Below are 21,751 nucleotides of genomic sequence, written 5' to 3'. Positions count from 1 at the left end.
GAATCTTAAGGGACTTTGGGTTAGCTTCCTCTCTCATTCTCCCAAACCTCTTACCCTGCTCCTTGAGGACCTTGTTCTCAACACATACATCCACCTACTTCCAAGAAAAGTGACATTACACTGTACAAAGTTAGCTCACCTTTGCACCCCTCACAGGATACTATTAGTCACACTCAGTATACTGCTAAGAGATGAATACAATGGCTGGGAAACAACATGCCAGCAGGGCAGTGCCAGGACTCATGGGCAACCACGCAGCAGTTCATGTAGAGCAGACCATGTATGTAGCTGTCTGGAACTACTGTTCTGGGCCCCCAAAGGCCCAGGTGCAGGAGGGAGGATACATTCTACACAGATGTCAGGATCTCTCATAACCACCTCACAATTTTCAAGGTCCTCATAGGGAAATGCCCAATGACATGTCACCACACTGGCAATCCCACTAGGTGTTTAGAATTCTCCTAGTCCAGGTGCAACTAATTTGTCAGGGGTCGTTTATACCATAAGCGATGTTGTCTGGTAGCACAATAGAAATTCCAGTTTTATCACATTTTCAGAAACCTGGGATCAAAACTAGAAATTAACATAAGTTCGAATTCTCATGCAGTGAGAGAAAACACTACACTTCTAATCCCCAAATACTTATTTCTAGCCTAAAAGCTCAAAATCAATAATTCCAAAACAAGACTTACCTACCTTTGACAGACCCACTTTTCTTCTTACACGTCTCCTAAATTAATTGATGGCACATCTATTAATTAGTCACTCCAGCCAGAAATCTAGCTCTTAATCTCAATTCTTCCTTCTTTTACATTCAAGTAACAGGTTTTATTGATTTTGTCCTAAACATCTTTTAATATTTTCCTTCCTATCAATAATGCAAATGGTATTTTTTGCAGAATTAACTTATGACACCGTATCTCCATACACATTTCACACAGAGTTCTATTTGCCTAGAAGGCAATTAACCCTTTCCACCACTTAACAAACCCATCAATTAGAAGACTGATCACTTATTCTCTCTTCTTTGATTTCTTCTCTAACCTATCTACTAACATTTAATTGCTCCCTCATCTGAACGACTTCTGCATCTTGTGATGGAATTTTATTGAAGCTGACAGAGAATAAATGAGTGCCGGTGTAGTGTCTGCATACAAATTTATTCAAATACAGGGCACACGTCACTAGACTTAATTGAAAAAAGCAAAAATAGGATTTATCAGAAAAAAATGGAGGTGAGAGAGAAAAGAAAATTTAAAACGTTGTCTGGGAATAGGAATACATATACACGTAACTTTTTAAAAGTAAAGTGATTGGTTAGCCAGCAGCTAGCAAAGAGGCCCGTGTGGGTATGATACCCTTGAGATGGTCTATTAGGGTCATCAAAGAAAACAGTCACAGCTCTTTATGGACTCTGTGGACAAGCTAGTGCTGAGCTGTAAACGAGTGTCAGAGTTTTTCCTCCGACCCTTCCTCTTAACGTGGCTAGGTCTGCACCATTTCCTTCATTGGTATATAATTTCTAAGCTACACAGTATCCATTTCCCACCTGTATGTGCCTCACAACAGACCCTGTGTAAGGGAGTATCTCTCATTTATCTGTGTATCTCCAATACCTAGATTCAAATTAAAGACGTAGCTGGATGGAATTTTACAAATCAGTGTAGATACGGTTAACATTAAAAATGTTTTCATTCTTTCTGAGTCTGCCCATGACTAAGCAAAACCAGAAACAGTTTTTAGTTACTGATGCCTTACCTGTGTCTTACATCATACACCTCATTCCGAAACTCAGAAACTATTATCTGCGGCCGTGAGGTCCCTGGTAGATAAAATTTTTTCATCAGTGCCTGAAGCACTCTTTCATCAGCGTGATTATGGCAACAGTAGGCTTGCAGAAGTCCTTTCAAGCAGGATTCAATAGCCAAAGCAAGCTCAGGGTCCCGAAGATGAATACAAGCTCCTAAAAACGAGAGAAAATTATAAAAGACCACAAAAACTTACCTTAAAATAGTAGTTAAACTATTTTTCTAATGATAGTTCATAAGTGACTTCAAAATATCTTCATCTGAAGCAATTTAAATGATACTACAGACCTTATTTTAACCAAGTGGGAAGTACCCCCATTTCACTGGATACACTGGGAATACCCACCAGATCCTGTGAAAAACCGTCCCACTCTAATGTAAGTCAACAGTGTTTTTCTGATGTATGTATATACTGTTCCAGCTTTTGAATGGTGTTTTGAAAATCAAGCCAAAAGGTTTATAGATTCTTTATTATTTTCTGTAAAACTGATTAATACTGGGATTTTAGATTTAGAGAGGGAAAAAAAATGCCTCATCGACTGAAACAGATCCTGGTATAGAGGTAGTACTTTTCTCATTTAAATGAAGAGACATTACTAAAATACTTAATATAGTACATAATACTGTACTTATATAGTACTTCACCGACAACTTATATTTACATTTACAGCATCATTTTCACCTAATGATGTACAGAATTAAGTGATAACTCCTCAGAACTCGATTTTTTCTTCTCATGTATATACGAGGATAACTAAATAACCCCAGATTTACAGTTGGAAGAGGATTTAAAAATAATGTTGTCTAACTAAATAGAAATTAAAAAGATAAGTAATTTCATAAAGGTTACACAAAACTCAGGTGGTACTGGTCTTTTAACTGTATTTTGATACCACTGCATTTTCCTAGTAATCGATTACATGCAAATTAGTTCACTGATTTATTCATTCAGGAAAAAAATCAGAACTAGATTATTCAACCCGATAACTAATTTTCCTTTTCCTAAGTTCTCTTTCTGTTGGCTATTTTAATGCTTTAAAGATACAAAAGGAAAGTTACAAAGCTTAAAATGATTTTATCATTACTTCTTAAAATACATAAAAAGTCTACACGCAACTGCATAGTTCTTTAATAACGGAGTTTTAAAACTAGATTCAACAGACCTCTTCCTGAAAATAAAAGTGTATTTCTAATTTTTATTATATCGTGACCAATGGTGACAAATACCTAAAGGGCCTATGGGTTTATAGGTAAAATGTCCCTGCCCGTAAGCATCATCTATCGCTTCAAGAAGAGCTGGAACGTGGGGGCCAAATCTTTTGAGTCGATCAGTTTTACTATCTTTCAGTTCTTTCAGTTGCTTCTGATTATAGTTCAGTGTATGCTTCACATCTAATTCTTCTTCCCTAAAAAACACAAGTGGAAAAAACAGAACAGATATGTGATGCAGCTGTAGAGAAATATTGTCTTATCCCCTAACACGTGCATACCAATGAATGACACAGCTACCCTAAAAACTAAAAGCAGATTTATTTGAAAACAATTGTATTACCAGAGAAAATTGTCAGAAGATCTCAAAACTTCGCATGAAAAAAAAAAATACAATAGTGATAAGGACTAGAAATCCCAGAAACTATCCAACTCCACAAGTTTAAGAAAAGTCTTACTAGAAAAGTGATTTTACAAGATCCCTTACCAAAAAAAAAAAAAAAAAAAACCAAAACCTCTTATTATGAGGAAGAACAACCAAAAAAATGTGTTCTCTTTTAACATAAAGAGGAAAACTATATGATTTTCAAGTAACTGGAAAAAAATCTAAGAATGTTGACACTTACTTAATTCTGGTATGTTCTTCTTTGTCCTTTTCTATGGCTTGTTGAAACTGTTCAATCTCTTGATTGACTGAACTTTCTTGATCGTATAAGACCTTCACTCTCTCTTTTAACCAACATATTTTTTTTTGCCTTTCCAACCGCTCAGGTTCCAAAGATTGATCGGCACTAATGGTAAATAATCCAAAGTGAAAAACGTTAAATGAAAAAATCTAACATTTTAAAAACATAAAGCAATGTGATAAAATTCCTTTAGCAATACAGAAAATAAAATACTGCATTTTACCTGAATTACTTTATTACCAAATGAGGTAACCAAGAAAACTGCAAAGTAACTATCGTACCTTTTTCTCAGTTCTTCAATTCTTTTGCAAAGCTGCTCATCATCTTTCTTTAATGCTTTATACTCGTTTAGGGAACGTTTAAATAAAACCTGAAAAAATTAGACACACTTTAGTAAAATGAAAAAACGAATACTCCATTCAAGTCTACTTTTGTGCCAAGTCTTCCAATCAGAGGCTGAATACGTGCAGACACGTATTTTTAAAACAAAGTATATACATAGGGCCATGTGAAATCATTACTTTTTTTTTAAACTCTGAAAGCAACACAGGTTTCTACTCAATTCTAAAACCTCTACTTTAAAAAAAAATAAATGAACAGTATTTATATTTGATATGCAATTTTTAATAGTGGAAAATTTCTCTCACCTCAGCTTCATTATAAGCCTTTTTCTTAGAAGTAACATCTGCCTTCAATGCCATACATTCTGGTGCTCGTGCGTGTGTCTCTTGACTAATCTTTTCTAGTTTATCTTGAATATCCTTGTATTTTTTTTCTGCTTCATTAAGTCTGACCTTTAAAAAAAAAAACATTGTTGGAATACATTTTCTCTAAAAATAACTATATAGTTCACATCTCATAATAAACTTAATTTTACTCCAACTAAACTCAAGACATTAATTAGGTAAACAAACATAATTATATAAGATACTAAAATATAATTTAGTTATGCAACAAATGTGCTATCTTCTGGGGATACAAAGACATAATAACAACTGTCTTCAAGTAACACAATTAAAAGGAGATAGACACAATTTTGTAGAGAAACAAACACGCAAATTGATCATACAGTCTGGATGCAGTAATGCTTAATTAGGGTATGTATAGGTATGTATATTTATAATTGTGAAAACACAGAGAAAGAACCTACAGATCTGTCAGAAAAAGTTAGGGATGCCTTCAAAGCAGCATTTGAGCTGCGACTTGAGAGAGTAATCAAAATGTCCCAGAAAAAAGTTGGGGAAATGTTTACAGCCAGATGGAAAAGCATGTAGAAAGGCATTAAACCTATTTTAGGAAGTAAAAATGTATCTGGAGCTTAAACTGAGAGGTAGTGGTGGCAGATGAGGTGGAGCGGTGGAAGGGCCTTGAACTCCGTAATGATCAGCTTACACTAGACAACAGGGAAACAAGAGACGACCAAGTCCATACATAAATGTACACATTCAGTCACTTGGAAGTACACAGGAGGTGAGGTGAAGGGAAAAAAAGGGAAGGATTTCAGTAAGCAGTTACTGTAATATTCTAGAGCAAAAATAATTAGGGACCAAAATGTGACACTGACAATAGGAACAGATTAGAAGTGACAAATACAAGAACTACTTAGATCAGGGATCAGCAAATCTTTTCTGGAAAGAGCCTGGTAGTGAACACTTCAGGTTTTGTGGGCTGTAAAGTCCCTGTCACAGTTACTCAACTAGAAATGCCAAGTCTGAACGTGCGGAACACGTAGGTGAGGATGTGAAGACAGATACTGAATCAAGCGCTCAGGAAAAAAGTTTGAATAGGAGATACAGATCAGAGAATTGTCAGTATGTAGGATACTTAGGAAGCATTTTATAGGATGGTACTGTAGTTTTGTTATTGAAACATCGATAGTGTCATCTGTATGTTTTTTTTTTAATAAAAATTGAAGTTGGTACAGGTGTTACACAAACTAAACATAAGGTATCTATTTTCAGTTTTAAATTAGGCTAATATAAACTTAAAGTCTGCTTTAGACACTATTTCTTCAGAAACTATCCATTCAAAAGTCATTCTATAATCAATAAATAAGTATATACTATGTGAAAGGTTTTATGTAAGACATGATGGGAAGGATAGAGATAATAAGATATCTTATTATCCAGAAATTGACCATTTACTACACAGCGTGCCCATACACTTACGTAGAGCACATCCCCACAGAACTAAGTATCACCCAGCCTCAAGAGTCTCCTTTTTCCGTTCGGAAAAAAAATGAGCATTTATTAATCAGACTGGATCTCACTTTCAGACTGAGGAATAATTAAGAAGGAAAGTAACTTAAGATCTTGCCTTATGACAAGCTAAGAAACGAAGCTGAGAGGAATTTAGCAAAATTCAGAATATTCTCAAAAAAATGAAAATCTGAGGTGAGAGGTTGGTGGGGTTGAATTTCCATTTACTATCAGAAAAAGGAGTAAGAAACTAAAGAGATCACTAAATCTTCACCATTTTTGTTACTTTTATATATTTATCTATTACCTTTCATGGATTTAATGATACAACCCTCAAAGGAAAAAGACTTATATGCTTATCTCAGGGGTAGACAAGAAAAAGCAAGGTAGGGAAGATTGTACCCTGCACTACAACCAAGCCTGGGAGCCAGAAACTCCCAAGCTAAGTAGAACAAAATATTAAGATGTAAGTCAGCCACATTGAGTACATGGCGGCTCCCATAAAGAAAGAAAAGGCTACACGTTCTACTTCTGGCACAACAGCAGAGGAATCCTTGTGAATATATTAAAAAAAAAAAAACCACTGAACTGTACATTTTAAATGGGTGAATTGTATGGTATATGAACTATGTATCAATAAAGCTGTTAAAAAGAGAATGAAAAGGAGAACATAAAGAGTGGCTCTATGGTAAAAGATCCACGTGGAAACGCCAGACAGAAAATTACTGCCTTTATTTACCACTCAACCAACTTCTACCTCTAGGCCCAAGTAGGAGACTCTTAGGGGTTTCCTAAATTTTAGATAAATAGCAGTTTTTACCTGAGCTCTTAGATCTCAGGTTGAAATGAACCTTAATAGACCCAACAACTTGTCCCATATGTGCTCCACCAACACGAAATCCTCTGATGGGCAATCTTGATTCTGGACCCTAACACTCAGTTCCCTGAAAGCTCCACTAGCAATCTTTGGGTGCTGTGTTCAGTTCTGAATTTGAATACTTCATGATACTCAGGTTTAACGCTATTCTAATTGACTATCATCCTAGTACCCCTTCATTCTTCAGGCTGTTTTATGTTTCTACTCCTTAATGAACCCAAGAGTAAAAAGCCTCATACTTTAGTATCTCTAGTCCGTAACAAAGTACCATTGTTCACATGCATGAATTTCAGTTCTACATCCCTAGCCTCAGACAGGCTGAGCATATCCAAACACAGTACTCTTTTTTAAAGAGAGTTGCCATAACGGTCTTTGCACAAGAGTTTAAATCGGCTTTACTTAAGTAATAAATTCAGCTACAGATAAAAATATAGGTTGAAACTGCTTCTTTTGTACATTATAAATAGTCTAATATCAGCATTCTCGTAAGATTCTAGTTACTAAATCTGTATAAAAGAGTATCATTACCTGCTGTTCTTCTGTTTTCCTCTCAAGTCTAGCAGCACGATCTTCTCCAATTTTGATATTATCTCTGATAGCATTCAATTGCTTTTCAATTTCATTGACCTAAAAAAGAAATTATACAGCAAATTATATAAAAGACTAACTATAATCAAATATATTCTGTATATTACAAGCATATGTGAATAAGTAATTAAGTGAACATTACCACTGCCCAAGCCATTTCATGTTTCAAGTATTCTAGATTGGTTTTCATCGTACTCAAACCAGCAATACTTTGAAAGCGTTCTTCTTTCTCCAAACACTGACGCTTCAGTTCAGTAAGTCGCTTAAAATAAGAAAAAAGAATATATTTCTTACCAACACTTAAAACACAAGACTTTCTGTAAATGTATTTCTTTTGAATATGCTGTCTAAACAAGTAGTGAAAAAGATTTGCTAGGAAATGACTTCTTTAATTAAAGCAATAATAAAAATAGTTTTGGTTCTTTGGTATACTTTTACCAAGTGCAATAATCTTATTAATTCTGTCACTCTTCAGATGAAGAAGAGAAAAGGAATAAAAGGTTAAAGACCACACAAGTGCAGAGAAAACTCAGTCTCCCATCTTCTCTCAATTCCCTATCTGATATACTGGACCACTCTGGGCAAAGGAAACCCAGAACCATTTCAAAGATCATGGAAGGCTCACAAGGAATTTATTTCCAAAAATCAAATGTTAAATTTTTTCTTACCTAAGTTTTCTCTTAATAATTTATCAATAAAATCATTAAGCAAAAATTAACTCTAGTGACACATAAACAGCTTCTAAAGCTGCCCACCTGGGTAGACAGCCTCTCCTCTTTGTTCATGGTTACCACGTTCAACTAGGGCCTTACACTGTGGCCCTTAGTGTGTTTCCCAATACAAGTCACTTTCCCATTCTTCAGGGTTATTTCAGTCTGTCATCACTCTCTTCAAATCGCATATACCCCGCCATCCTAACCGCTCACTCATCCTCCCTGCCTCCTACTTCACAGAATCTAGAAGCTATCCAGAAGAAACCCTCTCCAACTTTCAATAAGCTTGTATATAAGCTTAAAGCAGTCTTCTCTTCCTCCTGCTATAAAAGAGGTTGGCTTCATTATACTGAAGTCCAGTCCGTATCTCCTACCTATATTTGGATCCTACCCACCCTCTTCTGCCTTCTCAGGAAGTCTAAATTATTTGATTTTTCATCCTATTCATCCTCTTTCCTTTTTTTTTTTTTTTCTACTTCACCCTCTTCATTGACTCCTTTCCATTATCCCATTTAAATCTTTACCAACTTATCTTTCCTACTTACAAACAAAATCACCACCATCCATCCCTGGGCACCACCTCCCCCTTGGAAAGTCGTCTTCCCCTTTCCATCCAAGTTTCACGGAAATTATCTCTAGCTCTTCCATTTCCTCACATTTTCAGCTCCACAAATCTGGCTTCCATTTTCATCATCACCTTCCATGTCCCACATAACATCAGCCCAAATCATTTCAAAGTTCTTCTCTCCATCAACACTGCCACTGCCCTAACTCACAATGGCATCATCATCTCTCTGGGCAATGATACTACCCTCCTCACCGATCTCTCTACATTTGTTCCTTCCTTTCAGAAATTCACCCTCTTCTTCAGCAGAGTGATCTACTGAAAACATACATTCAATCAACTCATCTACTTCCATGTGTTTTACTGCCCTTAGCTTTTAGAAGGTCCTCCTCAATCTGGCCTCTTAACTCTCATTCTTGTGTTCTCCACTCTAGCCAATGTGGAATTCTTTCAGCTTTTTAAAAACACCATGTGCTCTCTTGCCCAAGACCCCAAACCATGCTTATTTCTTGGAACACAGTTCCTCACTCTCACCATCCTTTGCCTGGTATTATGCATCCTTCCATTCTTACCTTCAACATTGCTTACTTAACAACTATACCCCTCCCATTGCCCCTGCCTTGTCCCTAACCCCCTTTGCTAGCACCTTATTAAGTGCTTCTGCATAAACTAATCTTTAATTACTTTACTAGTGCTCACCACACTCAATTATGTACCATCGGTTTCCTACTGAATAGTCAGGTGAATGACCCCAAGAATCCTAATATGTATTTACCATTAAATGGTCATGGCCAAAGCACAATGCTAACAGGCAGGTGGCAGAACTCACTATTTGATGGCTGAACGACTTCTAGCTTCTAATCTTCACATTCTATTTCCTAAAGACTAAACTATTCAAACCCAGAGTTTATTTCGAGAATATGGCACATTTAATTAACTAGAAAAAAGTTCTTATTAAGTGCGTATTACACCATAAGAAGCTCTGTTACATGATACAGAGAAACACTTCTTAAACTTCATAACCAAAATATCTTCAATCGTTGATGACAAAGTACACTATAAAACGGGTGTTTAAACATCAAGCTGTTTGAAACAAATTTCTTCAGAGTCCTGATTTACTGTTTTTAAAATAATAAATGTAATATACACTATGTACATTTGTTTGAGTATGCAAATATTTCCTTTCCTCAGTAATAACACTGATACTCCAATAAAGTGCTACATTAATTCTACAGTTTATAGTACTTCCTTGTATACGATCAAATACTCCAGGTTTGAAGAAGTAATATGGGGAATAAAAATAAACAACCTCATCTTTGTTTTTCAGTTTTCACTTAATGACCCATACAACTATAAACCCAAATTTAAGTATGTATCCCTCAAAGAATTAAAAAGGTCAGTGTAACATCTAAAAAATCTGACTTGAGTCAATCATTAATACAATTCTATCTTAGCAAAAGAACATGCTAAGAAGTTGCTGAAAGCAACTGATCGGATAAAACTTGACTAAATGACAAAAGAACAACATAAAGAATCACATAAAAATTGGGGGGACTTAATATTCTGGAGAAACAGCTGAAACATAAGCCTTATAACTCTGAGGTCTCTGAGTATCAGAGAGAAGGTGGGTTCTTCAGGACTCTGAAGAGGAAAGCATAAGAACAAAATAGAGCAGATGTGAAAACAAATGTTAGTAAGCCACACTGGACTGGGTGATTTCAAATTTGCACAACTGCCAAGCTAGTGAGTACCAATGCAACAGCTGCTACCAAGCTATCAGTGCTTAAAATGTTAACGCTTTACCGGTGTAATAAAAAAGTTATCTACCATATGTAATTATAAATGCATACTATGTTCAGTATCAGCGTGAGGCGTGCGCTTATTTTCCCATCAAAAGAAATACTACATTTTTGAACTACTTCTAAGGGAGAATTAGTAGTATCTTACTGCGGTGTCGATCAGCCATACATCAAGAGATAAGCATGTTAGATACTGTCCTGTCCTCTAGTTTATAGTAAATAGTTTAATGGTAAATACATATCAGGATTCTTGGGGTCATTCACCTGACTATTCAGTAGGAAACCGATGGTACATAATTGAGTGTGGTGAGCACTAGTAAAGTAATTAAAGAACTAATCAGAACAATAATGACATGGACACACCCATTACTATAAAAGAAAAAGTAGACTCACAAATAGCCTAAATGTAAAAACCACACTTCCTATACTTCATGTGGTGTTATGAAAATGCTACTAGTTTTATAGAGATATATAGGTACATAATTTTATAATACCATCTACCTGATGTAAGTACCGTAAGAATTTGATCTCAAAAAATAATTGCATTATGTGTTTACAAACCTCTTCTCCTTGATTTATCTGCTCCTTTGTTCTTTCTTTGGTTTCCATAATGTATGAATAATCTTCTTTCATTTGTTCAAGTTGGGTTGCTTTCATAAAGAACTACATCAACAAGAAAAGCACAGTTAGGACTCTGTGAATGTCCACGGGACTCTGAAAAAAAGGATTTGTTCTCTAAAAACTTTTAGACCAATTATGTACAAAGGCATTAAAAGCACACTTAAGTAAACACAAACACAAAAGAACATGTCTTCTTTTAAACCCAAAATTTACTTAACACACTATGCTCATATATACATTGCAAAAGTTCTTACAACTCTGTGAAAAAATACTTTTGGTGTAATGGAATACCATTCTGAAAGCTCATTTTCACTGTTAGTCCATTCTTTAAGCAAATATGAAAACAGAGAAAACATCTGTGTCCTTGGTATTAACCTACCGTAAATTTTTAGCACAGGAAATACCAAAACCCATTCAAAAGTTACACTGTAAGCTGCAGTGGTATCAAATATTTTGTTGGCTTTTTAAAAAGTTTTAAACAATTTAACATTTATAAATTACTATGTAAGTATGGCCAATCATTCCCTTGTATTTCCCTCAGATTGTATTTCCCTCAGAATAATTCACTCTCTCTCAGAATTAAAAGACAGAAAGTTAAAGCAAGGATTTACCAAGAAAATTATGCTTCCGTCTTACTTGAACCATTTCCTAAATTAGTGCTACAGTATTACTTTAAATAGTAGCTTAAAAAAATACGCAATATTTATTTTGTGATCAAGAGTAATGTTGGGTATGTATGTTTAATCTATACATGTATTCTTTTTGGTTAAGTTTATGTTTAATTTAGTGCTTCTTACTTTGTATTTGTCTCCTTCGTTTTTAGACTGTAAGAACTGCTTGCTCATCTCTTGTGTTAAAACAGAAACTGGATTATCTACCTGAAACAAACAAACAAAAAAAGATTATCTTTAAATATTTCACTTTGATGCCTGAAAGAAAAATGAACTGAAATATACATTGCAAGTGACCTATGGTGCCATAAGGAAGGCTAAGTACTAGCCAAGGGTTAGTGCATGAGGGTAAATATACAAAGAGGAAAATCTTAGAAAATTTTAATACGGAGAAAATATTTCAAAATTCCATGATACTAAAATAAATACTATAGTCAAAATTAAATACTCTGTCATTACACAAGGGCACAAACACAAGAACTCTCTAAAGAAGTGTTTTATTAGGAAGTTTTCATTTCTTTCACCTGTTGTACAGAATATCACTCTTCTGCTACTGGGTAACCATCAGACAACAGAGCTGGAAAAGCTCTAGCATGAGAGTCCGCTGACCTGGGCTCTTATCTGGCTCTGTCTGAACCGCCTATGTGGCCTCAGGCAAGTTAGTTACTTCCTCCAACTAAATACAAAAAAATCCAACTCAGTTACTTCTAATCAGAACTATAATGACAAGTATTGTTTATTTTTCATATGGCAGTTCTTCAGATTTCCTATTTCCTATTATTTCTTCATGAGGATATTATAAAACAAATGGAAATACTGGAGTCATTTCTATCTTTTGGAGGAGGAGTCATTTTAAACAAGCCATTGCTTAAATTAAACTACCTTTGGCTAACAAATTACAGTTAAAGTAACTGCATTGTAAAATAGTTCAAAGTACAGCTGAAAAGTTTTTTTTTTCAACTTGTTTCAAAAAGATTCAGGATCACTTATTTGTATCTTTAGTGTTAATAACAGGGTAATTTACATGTTAGAAAATAATCTTGTTTGTAAGGTATAGAATATGTAGAACCAGTATAAATGAAAATAAAATGTTTAACTCCTTCATTTTACCATCTGTAAAATACTGATCATACTTTATTCAGTATACTACTGGTTTAAACCTTTCTTTTAAGTAAGATTTTGGGTCTTCTCTTCTAAGGTAATAAAAAACATACAGTTACAAAGAACTTGCTACATATCATACTTTTCATATTATATAGGTAGACCAGACTCTGACTGCCACATAATTTTTTTATAAGGACTGTGTTCTATCTTAATTTCACACTGCATCTGACTTCTTAAAAGTAAGACCCAATGCCCTAGCTTTAATGACAGACAGTTTATTACCAACTTTGGATTAATAGCTTCACCCAAGTTCAGATTACTTTTTCTACATCCTCTTGAAATGGAGACTCTAATTTCAATATTACTCTAGAGATTATTTAAAAACCTGGCAGCTTTACCTGTTGAGACCCAGGAGCAAGCAAAAGGCAAGCACAAACAGGTAAACTTCAGAGAAAGGGTAAGGAGAGGCATGGGGAACAACTACCATCAGGTCCTTAAAGACATTAAATTCTCTCCTTCCAGCTGGTTACTCTGAACCAGCACTGTCCAACAAAAATATAATGCAAACCACATGTATAATTAAATTTTCTAGTAGCTACATTAAAAATGTAGAAATAGGTAAAATTAATTTTAATAACATATTTTAACCTAATATATCTAAAATATTATCAGTTTAACATATGTAATCAATGTGAAAATTGAGTTATTTCTTTGCATTAAGCCTTCAATACCCAGTGCGTATTTCACACTAGAGCTCATCTCCATTTGGACTACCCACATTTTGAGTGCTCAATATCTATCCCTATGTGGTTAGTGGTTACTGTACTAGTAAATGTAGCTCTAGACCTCTGTATTTGGATCAATGAACTTGAACCTTTAGTTTACTGAATCATACAAGAGGACTAAAGGAGTTATGATAACAATCTTCAAATATCCCAAAAGAAAATAAACATGTTGAAGGAAACTTTATTCAACTTTTCCCATTAATAAAACCTTTTTAGTAAATACAGTTATCTACAGAAGGAATCAGAAGCCCCAGGTACAGGTCACTCTCTCACCACTATCCATTCAAGTACCTGCTGAAGGAACACTTGGTGGAGATTCTACACAGGGTTAAGTGTTGGGTGTGATAACTATACTAGATGTCCTTCAAGATTCTCCCAACAACTATGATTCATAAACCCTACCTTTTCCTGATTTTGCTTAACAAATTGTCCTGCATTCTAGTCTCAAATTTATTTGCTGGATCTGCTTCTCTCCAGATTTTACTAATCATTTTTCTAAATCTCTGTTGCCCAGTATGCTAACTACTAGCTACATGCAGTATTTTACACTTAAATTAAATAAAATACAATAAAGCATTTGATTTCTCAGTCACACATTTCAGGTACTCAAGAGCTGTATGTAGCTAGATACCATAATACAGCATATTTCTACCATTACAGAAAGTTTTTCTGGACAACTTGTTCTAAACCAAACTGGGAAAGAGACCCAGACTCATAACTGTTCTTTTTCCTTGGTGACTGCTCTTGGTGTTCTTAATCCTGGAATAAGGCAGAGTGATACAATGGGCAGAGCATCAGAACGGAACAGGGATGCCTGCATCCCAGTACAGGCTCTACCAGTAACCACGCCTGGACAACTCTAAGTGCAAATGTACTTTTTCTGGCTCCCAGTTTCTCACCTACAAAATAAAGGGTCTGGATTAGATGACCTCCAAAAACAATTCCAGTGCTAATGTTACAGGACTATATGTGCCCTATGTCCAATTATTCAGTCAAAGTATCTTAGTGAACAGACTCCATCCTTGTCTCCTACAGGTATGATGAATAACTCCAAAATACATAAAGAAATGCTTTCTTTATCTTTCTAGAATAAATTTCTACAAAAATTTAGCAACTGAGTTTAGGAAATGTAGATGCTATTCTGACTGGGATAGCAGAAAGCAAAGAAAGTTTATAACATACATTTTATTAATATAAACTTTAGCACAAACTAACATTTGTACACATTTAGTATAGACCAGACATTCTTGAGTTTCTGTCAAATTAAAGATGATATGTTATGTATTAAAGGCTCCTGCTGGATTAGGACATTTTAAGGAACTTTACTAACAATATAGTATATATATCAACCATGTGGTCAATTTACTTATATGAGGCCATTTAAATTCTTTCTACACCACAAATGAAATCACACAAAAAAGTAGCCAGTTGTATTTATTCATCTGAAACACAAATTTAGCAATTACCTGTATGTTAAAATGATCAAGAATTCCAATCAATTCTTCTTTCCTAGTAGAAACCACGGCGCCTAGTTATGAAAACATAAAATGACCAGACTGTTTCTAGGGCAACAATACATTTTTTAAATGAGCAATTATTTATATATAAATATTAATTCACTTTCCCGGCGTCACCAAGGAAAGTACCACTGAATATACACACATCTGAATGAAGCAGGATGACACACTAGCCATGACACCAGTACAGAAGAGAAAGCAGCACACAGGTGCAGTGACAGTGTTTCTCTTCTTCCCACAGCCGAACACCTTCTCTCCCTCCTCATCTATCTCTTCAGTAACTCTTTATACCCACCCCCTCCTCCTTCATGCCCTTTTCTATCTTTGGCTAACCTTCTCTTTCCACATGTGATAGAAGCTCTAGGAGTGAACGGAGATCTGCAGGTGAGATCAAAATAGTGTATCCTAGCCTGTTTCAAACAGACCCAAATTCTGCTAATCATGGTTCTGCTGTAGAATGGCCTGTGGTAAAACAACTATGTGTACTATATTTAAGTATATACATACATGCAGCCGAACAACCCTCTTATAAGAAAGCAGCTTCAAAAGATGAGATGTGTTCTTTCAATGGTACCAGCACAATCACTTAACTCTTTCTAACTGGATATTTACCAATATTTGTATGAAATGAGAAATTCATAACAAACCTGTTTCACTTTTCAATTTGTAAGATCGACTTCCATCCATGCTGATGTGCTGTTGCACAATTATAGAGTCACCATACACATTTGCTCTGTAGGCATCATCTCCTCTGTTCCTTAACGTTATAGAGATATCTGCTGAGCTAAAGCAGTAAGGTTAAGCTAAGTCACATGAAGGAACAGGACAATTACAACATCAGGCTACTACAATTTTCAAAACTTCCAAGTAACCTGGCTAATTCATTTGAAAAGTAGCTTTATACCAGCAGTTGATGGCTGACAGGCTACTACAGAATAATGTAAAGACATCATGCCTCTCCAACAAGTAAAGCTGAGAATAAGAGAAACTTTATAAAAAACAATTGACTATTCTATCCATAACAGAAATACTACATTTGCACAAAATCCATTTAAGTTTTGGTTGTTTTAAATCATGTAGAAAAGTTACACATTTTCCTATTAGCAATGTGTCATCAGTATTATACTAACTACTTTTAATTATACAATTAAGCGTCATCCTGATGCTTTAAGAATGATGAAGTAAGAATTAACAAGAAGTAATAACATTTTCTAAGAAGATTAGAATTAAGGGAAACAACTTAAATTTTTCAATTACTTGGCAATAAAAAAAGCCAAAGTATTTGATATCAAGAAATGTAAACTAAATCTTAAAATTTTATAGCCATGTATATTTTAATTATGAGGGGGAAAAAATCAATCTTTATAATTCTACTCCAACTTCTGTTAAAATTAGACTCAGTAGAAAATTTTTTAAAAAGTTAATGGAGGGCATTAATAAATACAAACTTATAATTTCCTTAAACATAAATGCAGACAGTATTTTCTCTGTTAACATGACTACCTGCAAAAATGCTAAAGCTCTCTAATGCACTGGTACTTAAATGATATATTTAACAAACTTTGTAATGTATTTGTAATCATACTTCAAAATTGTTCCCATTTGCAGGAAATGTAAGGAAAAATACTCAAGATGAACTTCACCGTAAACTGATATCCCATTAGACACCCTGAAGAATGCTCAGCTCTTGCTCCGTCCTCTCTTCCATGCCAGCAAGTGCCCTCACAGAAGGAGGGCTTAGCAGCCAGATCAGCAGCCGCCATCCCTCCCTCAAGGGACTGAGCTAAATACAGAAAGTGGAGACTAACTGAGCCAGATTCCCTTCTTTAAAAACTCAAATTCAGAGAAACTAGTAAAATTCAAATAAGGTCTGTAGTTTAGCTAATATTGTACCAATGTTAAGCACACAGCTTTGAATAAAAGCAACTTAGTTACTGAACATGTCAACATTAAGGGAAACTATACTACCTTTGCAATACTTTCGTAAGTCTAACATTATTTCAAAATCACAAGCTTCTAAAAACAAGGTCAAATTAAGACACAGTCAAGTGGAAAGATGGTGATTCTTTGGAGCTACAAAGTTCTGAGGCCTCTGGGACTAGAGAAACCAATTTGGGGCATGATACTCTGACGAGCAGGCACCAAGTCTGCAGACACTGCAGAGAGAAGCAGGAGCGTAAAACAGATAAGATCTTGGGAGACCACCTGGACAGACTAACAGACACACCATCACAGGTACTGGCCGTGAGTCAGATATGGAGAACACAAGAGCACTTCCTTACACGTGCAGCCCCACAGACTAAGACACTAAGACATAAATGCCTTATTAAACACAAAGACACAGAGTAACAAAGACTTAAAGAATAAAAAACAGCACATGTACTGGAGACAATGAGGGGGAAACACATCATACACCTGCACGCCTGTCACAGGGGAGGGAGGAGAGACAGCACAGAAGTGCAGCCTACCCAGGGAGGCTGCAGCACAGACCGGACCTAAGGAAGGGAGAGGGAGACAGAGGCCCAGACACAAAGACACAAAGAAAGCCAGAGACACAAAAAAGAAAGACCCAGAGACCAAAGATCCTGGGTTTTGAGTTCTCTCTCAGTTCTGGTCAGCTGAGATCCAATTATGCTTCCTCCCTGCAGATTCCAAGATATATACCCCTGAATCTTTATGAGAAATCTCCTCTTGTGAAGCTACCCTGAGTGGCTGGGGTGGGAGGAGGTGTGTGGGTGTGTTTAATCAGAAATATCTAATTAAGACAGATATGCTCCTGAGAAGTTGTAATTAATGAGATTTTTCCCTGGGTTGATTCTAATGAACAGTCAAAGCTGAAAACTATTAACTAAAGTATATGATAAGGGAAGGGTAGCTGGCCTATAATGTGGAGCAAAAATATTTTATTTCACTAACTACTATGATTACCTAATATTAAGGGAATGTACCTAATGAAAACATTTTAAAAATAAAGTGACCTCTCCCTTGATTAGTCAACATCTACTTTGTTATTTTCCTTCCTAGCTACTCCTTGCACTTGAAAGCTATCTTTAGTATTGTGAGAACTTTGGAGGTACTGGTATCCTATTGCCATATGAGTTTAATAAATATAAGAAAAGCAAGTTATTTAAAAAAAATTAAGGCTTACAGAAAAAAAAAACCCACAAAAACCTCACAATAAATGCTCAAAAACCTGTAGAAGGAGCCAGGGATGACTGAGCTGGGACTACCTGCTGTCTCCCCACTACAGTAATGTCGCTGGTACTGAATTTGGGTCAAGAGCCATAGAGCTCAATGTTGGTAAATACAGGAGACCCTTGAGTGAGAAGAGAGACTACCACTGAGAGTCCCTGCAGAACGACAACACAGGCAGCACCACAGTGAGGATGTGGCTTCTCTCTCAACTCTGGAAGAAAACATTTGCATAGAAGGGACTGGCAGCATCGCACATGGATGGCCATGAGAACAAAGAGCAAGGGACAAGCCAGGTAAAAATGTGACTCATCTGTTCCCTCTCTGGGTAGCTAGCTCATCTGCAATGAGCTCTGTAACCTCGACTAAATAAATCAGGGATGTACAGCAGGGGAATGGGTTTTCATCCCTCCATAATCCACTCCCAGTGCCACAGCCGATGTCAAAAACAGGCCAGTGCAAAACTCCCAATGCCACCAAGACTAGAACTAGGAAGGCCAAGAGAGGGAACAGTGAACTGAATCTGTCGAAGAACCTCAATAGTTAGGGGCATGAGACATCGGTCCTGAGAGAGGAGGAGACATATTCGGAGAACCCCCTCACTGTACCTGTACCACTGCAAAGCCCTGGGGGATATCAATGGGCAGAGCCCCAGGGAAAGAGCCTCAAGGCACAGCTCTCTGGCTTCTAACCATACTAGGCAGGCATCTCTATGGAGAGTTGAAACCCTCAACAAAGGTAGCCCAGAGCTTGAGTGTCTCAGATGGAGAGTGTAATGTTTCAGGCCAGGGAAGGGACAGAGTCCTTAGGACCACCTCAGAGCAGTGTCAGACTGACAGACATTTCCCAGGAAAAACGGGATAGTCCATTTTTTTAGATGCAAAATAGAACTGAAAAGCTCAATGAGCTGATTCTGTAAAAAAGTGTAAAAAAGACAGAATCAGAGACTATAAAATAAGGGAAATTTTATAGATACCAAATGTTTTAAGTGAGGAAAGGGAGGACTAAAGGAACAGTAATGGGTTTGGAAAAGCTGTTTTTAGCTACTTTTTCACACAAGGTCAGTAAAAAGGAGACTGAGCTCAGGTTAAATCTTTTAACTGTTATTAACTCTGTTTAAAATATTTTAATATTTCTATCTACAGGCAGCTATGTCCTTCAAAGTTGGTGATTTGTGCCAGCTAGCCTTTCTCTTTCTTTTTTAATGGTATTCCAAGGATACAGCTCAGAAAGAAGTTTCTGCTTTGGTCCAGGTACTTCCCAAATAGAAAACAAATTAAAAATCTTTAATTGAGACATAAACTATTTAATGATACAGAAAAAAAACAATTACTTCTTGAAGCTTGTATTTGAAAGTTCAATGTGTTATCTAGCTAGGTAAACTAAGTAACCATTCGGACAACTAAGAAATGTATAGTTAATAATGAATTGAAACAGGGTTGGGACCATTAACTTAAAAGTGTTTAAAAAAATAACTAATTTTTGACTTCAGACATCATTTTGTTTGGAGATTGTGGGAGAGATGACCTCGCTGGGCTAGGGCCCAAATAAGGTAAGAACAGATAGCAAATATGCTGGAGAATTGTTACCAAATACTTCTTTTCCAAGGCCAGAGCATGGGAAATGATTTTCTGTGTATCTTTTCTTCCCTTCACCTGAGCCAACTTGGAACCCTGGCTTAGGATTAAGATTCCAAAGGTTTCTGAGATGTAGAAGAAACCTGCAAACGTGACTGATAACTCTCCTGTCCCTGTTGTACTTTTTAGAAAAAAATGGAAAATAGGGGAAGTTAGATGGATATAATACTGAACAGAAGGAAAGCCTGTTACATGGAAAAAAAAAAAGAAAAGAAAAGAAAAAAAAGAAAACACTGTTAATTATCCAAGTTCCAGAAGTTCTGGGCACTGGGCATGTGAGAGAGGAGTGAGCAGGGGAGGAGCTGCACTCTGGGAACTGGCAGAGCAGAGTCTGGGACACCCAGTTATCAGAAGAAACAAAGTTATCTGACGCAGAACTGAAAAAAATAAGGGGATCAGCGTGAACAAGGCCACAAGTCTATGATGATGCAAACCAGGCAATCAACATATAGTCAGGTGAAGGCAAAGCTGTAACAAGGAAATACACACATAAAGTCACATGTTATATGATCATTCACCACGGGTCAAGGTGGACCACAAAGAGACTTATGCTTGTGGTCCTCAAATCAAACTCACTGGTGAATCGCCTGAGTAAACCATATACAATCAGAGACAGCGTCGAATACTTTTTTGGAATCTTAGAGAGCTGGAGGCAGAAATTCTGTCTAGGGTTACCACCTTGGGTGGTAACCAACTCTGCTTTAGCCTGCATCGTATCAATGTGGACTTGCTGAAGCTGTGTTTGGGTCAAGAGCCAGGAAAGTCCAATGTTTATAAATATTCCTTTAAACAGAAGTACATAAATACTTATTCTGGCTTGTTCTTCCAGAAAGGTAACAGAAACAGGAGTGTCAATGGGCAGGCACATGGCAGTAACTGACAAGCATTCCGTCAGGAGAGATGCATGGGCAACAGTGGGCCTTGCTGACAACCGGGGAAAAGACAGGACTCCTCTGCTCCAGTTCTGGGAAGTCAATTCATTTCCCATAATGTCTACATGAACTGGGATCTAAAGAAGCTGCTTCTTACAAAAGGACTGAGAATACATGCAGAAAGCAAACACTTACTTCTGTCCATCTTTCACAAAACCTTTTAAAGAAGATCCTCGATTAGTAGCAATGGCTTTTCCACCAAGACCAACTATGAGAGCTGTGAGTACTGCACTCTTCCCACCTACAGAAACAGGTGTTAAAGAATTCACATTCATTAAAGAGAAAGAGGGGGGAATAAAAGGCTGACTCCTACAATTTGATGTAAAACAATTTCTGAATGAAAATGTGAACCAGTCTAACGCTGAAATAAAGTGTTATACTATAATTATACTTTAATTTTCTTCCAGTGCCAAAGCAGCAAACTTAAAAACAAACAAAAAGCTGTATATATCATGAAATATTCAGCTGCTGCTATTAGAAAAAAATCAGTACATTTCAGGAAGCAAATTTTTGCCACTAATAAGGAAATGGAAAACATGGTCGATGCCCTTTCAACCTGAAACTCTCATTGTACCATCCTGGCCCATCAGCCTATTACATGAACTTATCTTCCTAATTACCCATATACAGTTAACTCATCTAATTTTTTTATTACATTCTAATTCAATTAAAATTTACTTTCTCCATAAATTCTCAGAAGTCAGAAACTATTCTGAACCCTTGAATGCAAGCTCCATAGGGACAGGACTGTTGTCTGTTTCAATGCTTTATCTCCAATATCAGCCCATAATAGGCACCTGCATATCTATTGAATGAATGAACTTAAATATGAAAAAATAATAAGTAATA

The 21,751-nt window shown here is 36.2% G+C and overlaps 1 protein-coding gene across 2 annotated transcripts in view; it reads right to left on the bottom strand.

The window, feature by feature from the left end:
• Positions 1-21,751, bottom strand: part of SMC6 (structural maintenance of chromosomes 6) — a 68,393-nt gene that overhangs the window by 34,485 nt on the left and 12,157 nt on the right. For both annotated transcript variants that reach the window (XM_031466607.2, XM_064494717.1), the window contains exons 4-15: positions 21,038-21,143; positions 15,789-15,925; positions 15,091-15,152; positions 11,862-11,942; positions 11,005-11,106; positions 7,509-7,628; positions 7,307-7,405; positions 4,351-4,497; positions 3,985-4,073; positions 3,644-3,808; positions 3,036-3,214; positions 1,759-1,963 (exon numbers count right to left, since the gene is read on the bottom strand). In XM_031466607.2, coding sequence (XP_031322467.1) covers positions 1,759-1,963; positions 3,036-3,214; positions 3,644-3,808; positions 3,985-4,073; positions 4,351-4,497; positions 7,307-7,405; positions 7,509-7,628; positions 11,005-11,106; positions 11,862-11,942; positions 15,091-15,152; positions 15,789-15,925; positions 21,038-21,143 — 1,492 coding nt within the window. The remainder of the gene's footprint in view (positions 1-1,758; positions 1,964-3,035; positions 3,215-3,643; positions 3,809-3,984; positions 4,074-4,350; positions 4,498-7,306; positions 7,406-7,508; positions 7,629-11,004; positions 11,107-11,861; positions 11,943-15,090; positions 15,153-15,788; positions 15,926-21,037; positions 21,144-21,751) is intronic.

Source organism: Camelus dromedarius, chromosome 15, assembly GCF_036321535.1.
Source record: "Camelus dromedarius isolate mCamDro1 chromosome 15, mCamDro1.pat, whole genome shotgun sequence".
NCBI classification, from domain to species: domain Eukaryota; kingdom Metazoa; phylum Chordata; class Mammalia; order Artiodactyla; family Camelidae; genus Camelus; species Camelus dromedarius.
This window is presented reverse-complemented; position numbering and strand designations above follow the sequence as displayed.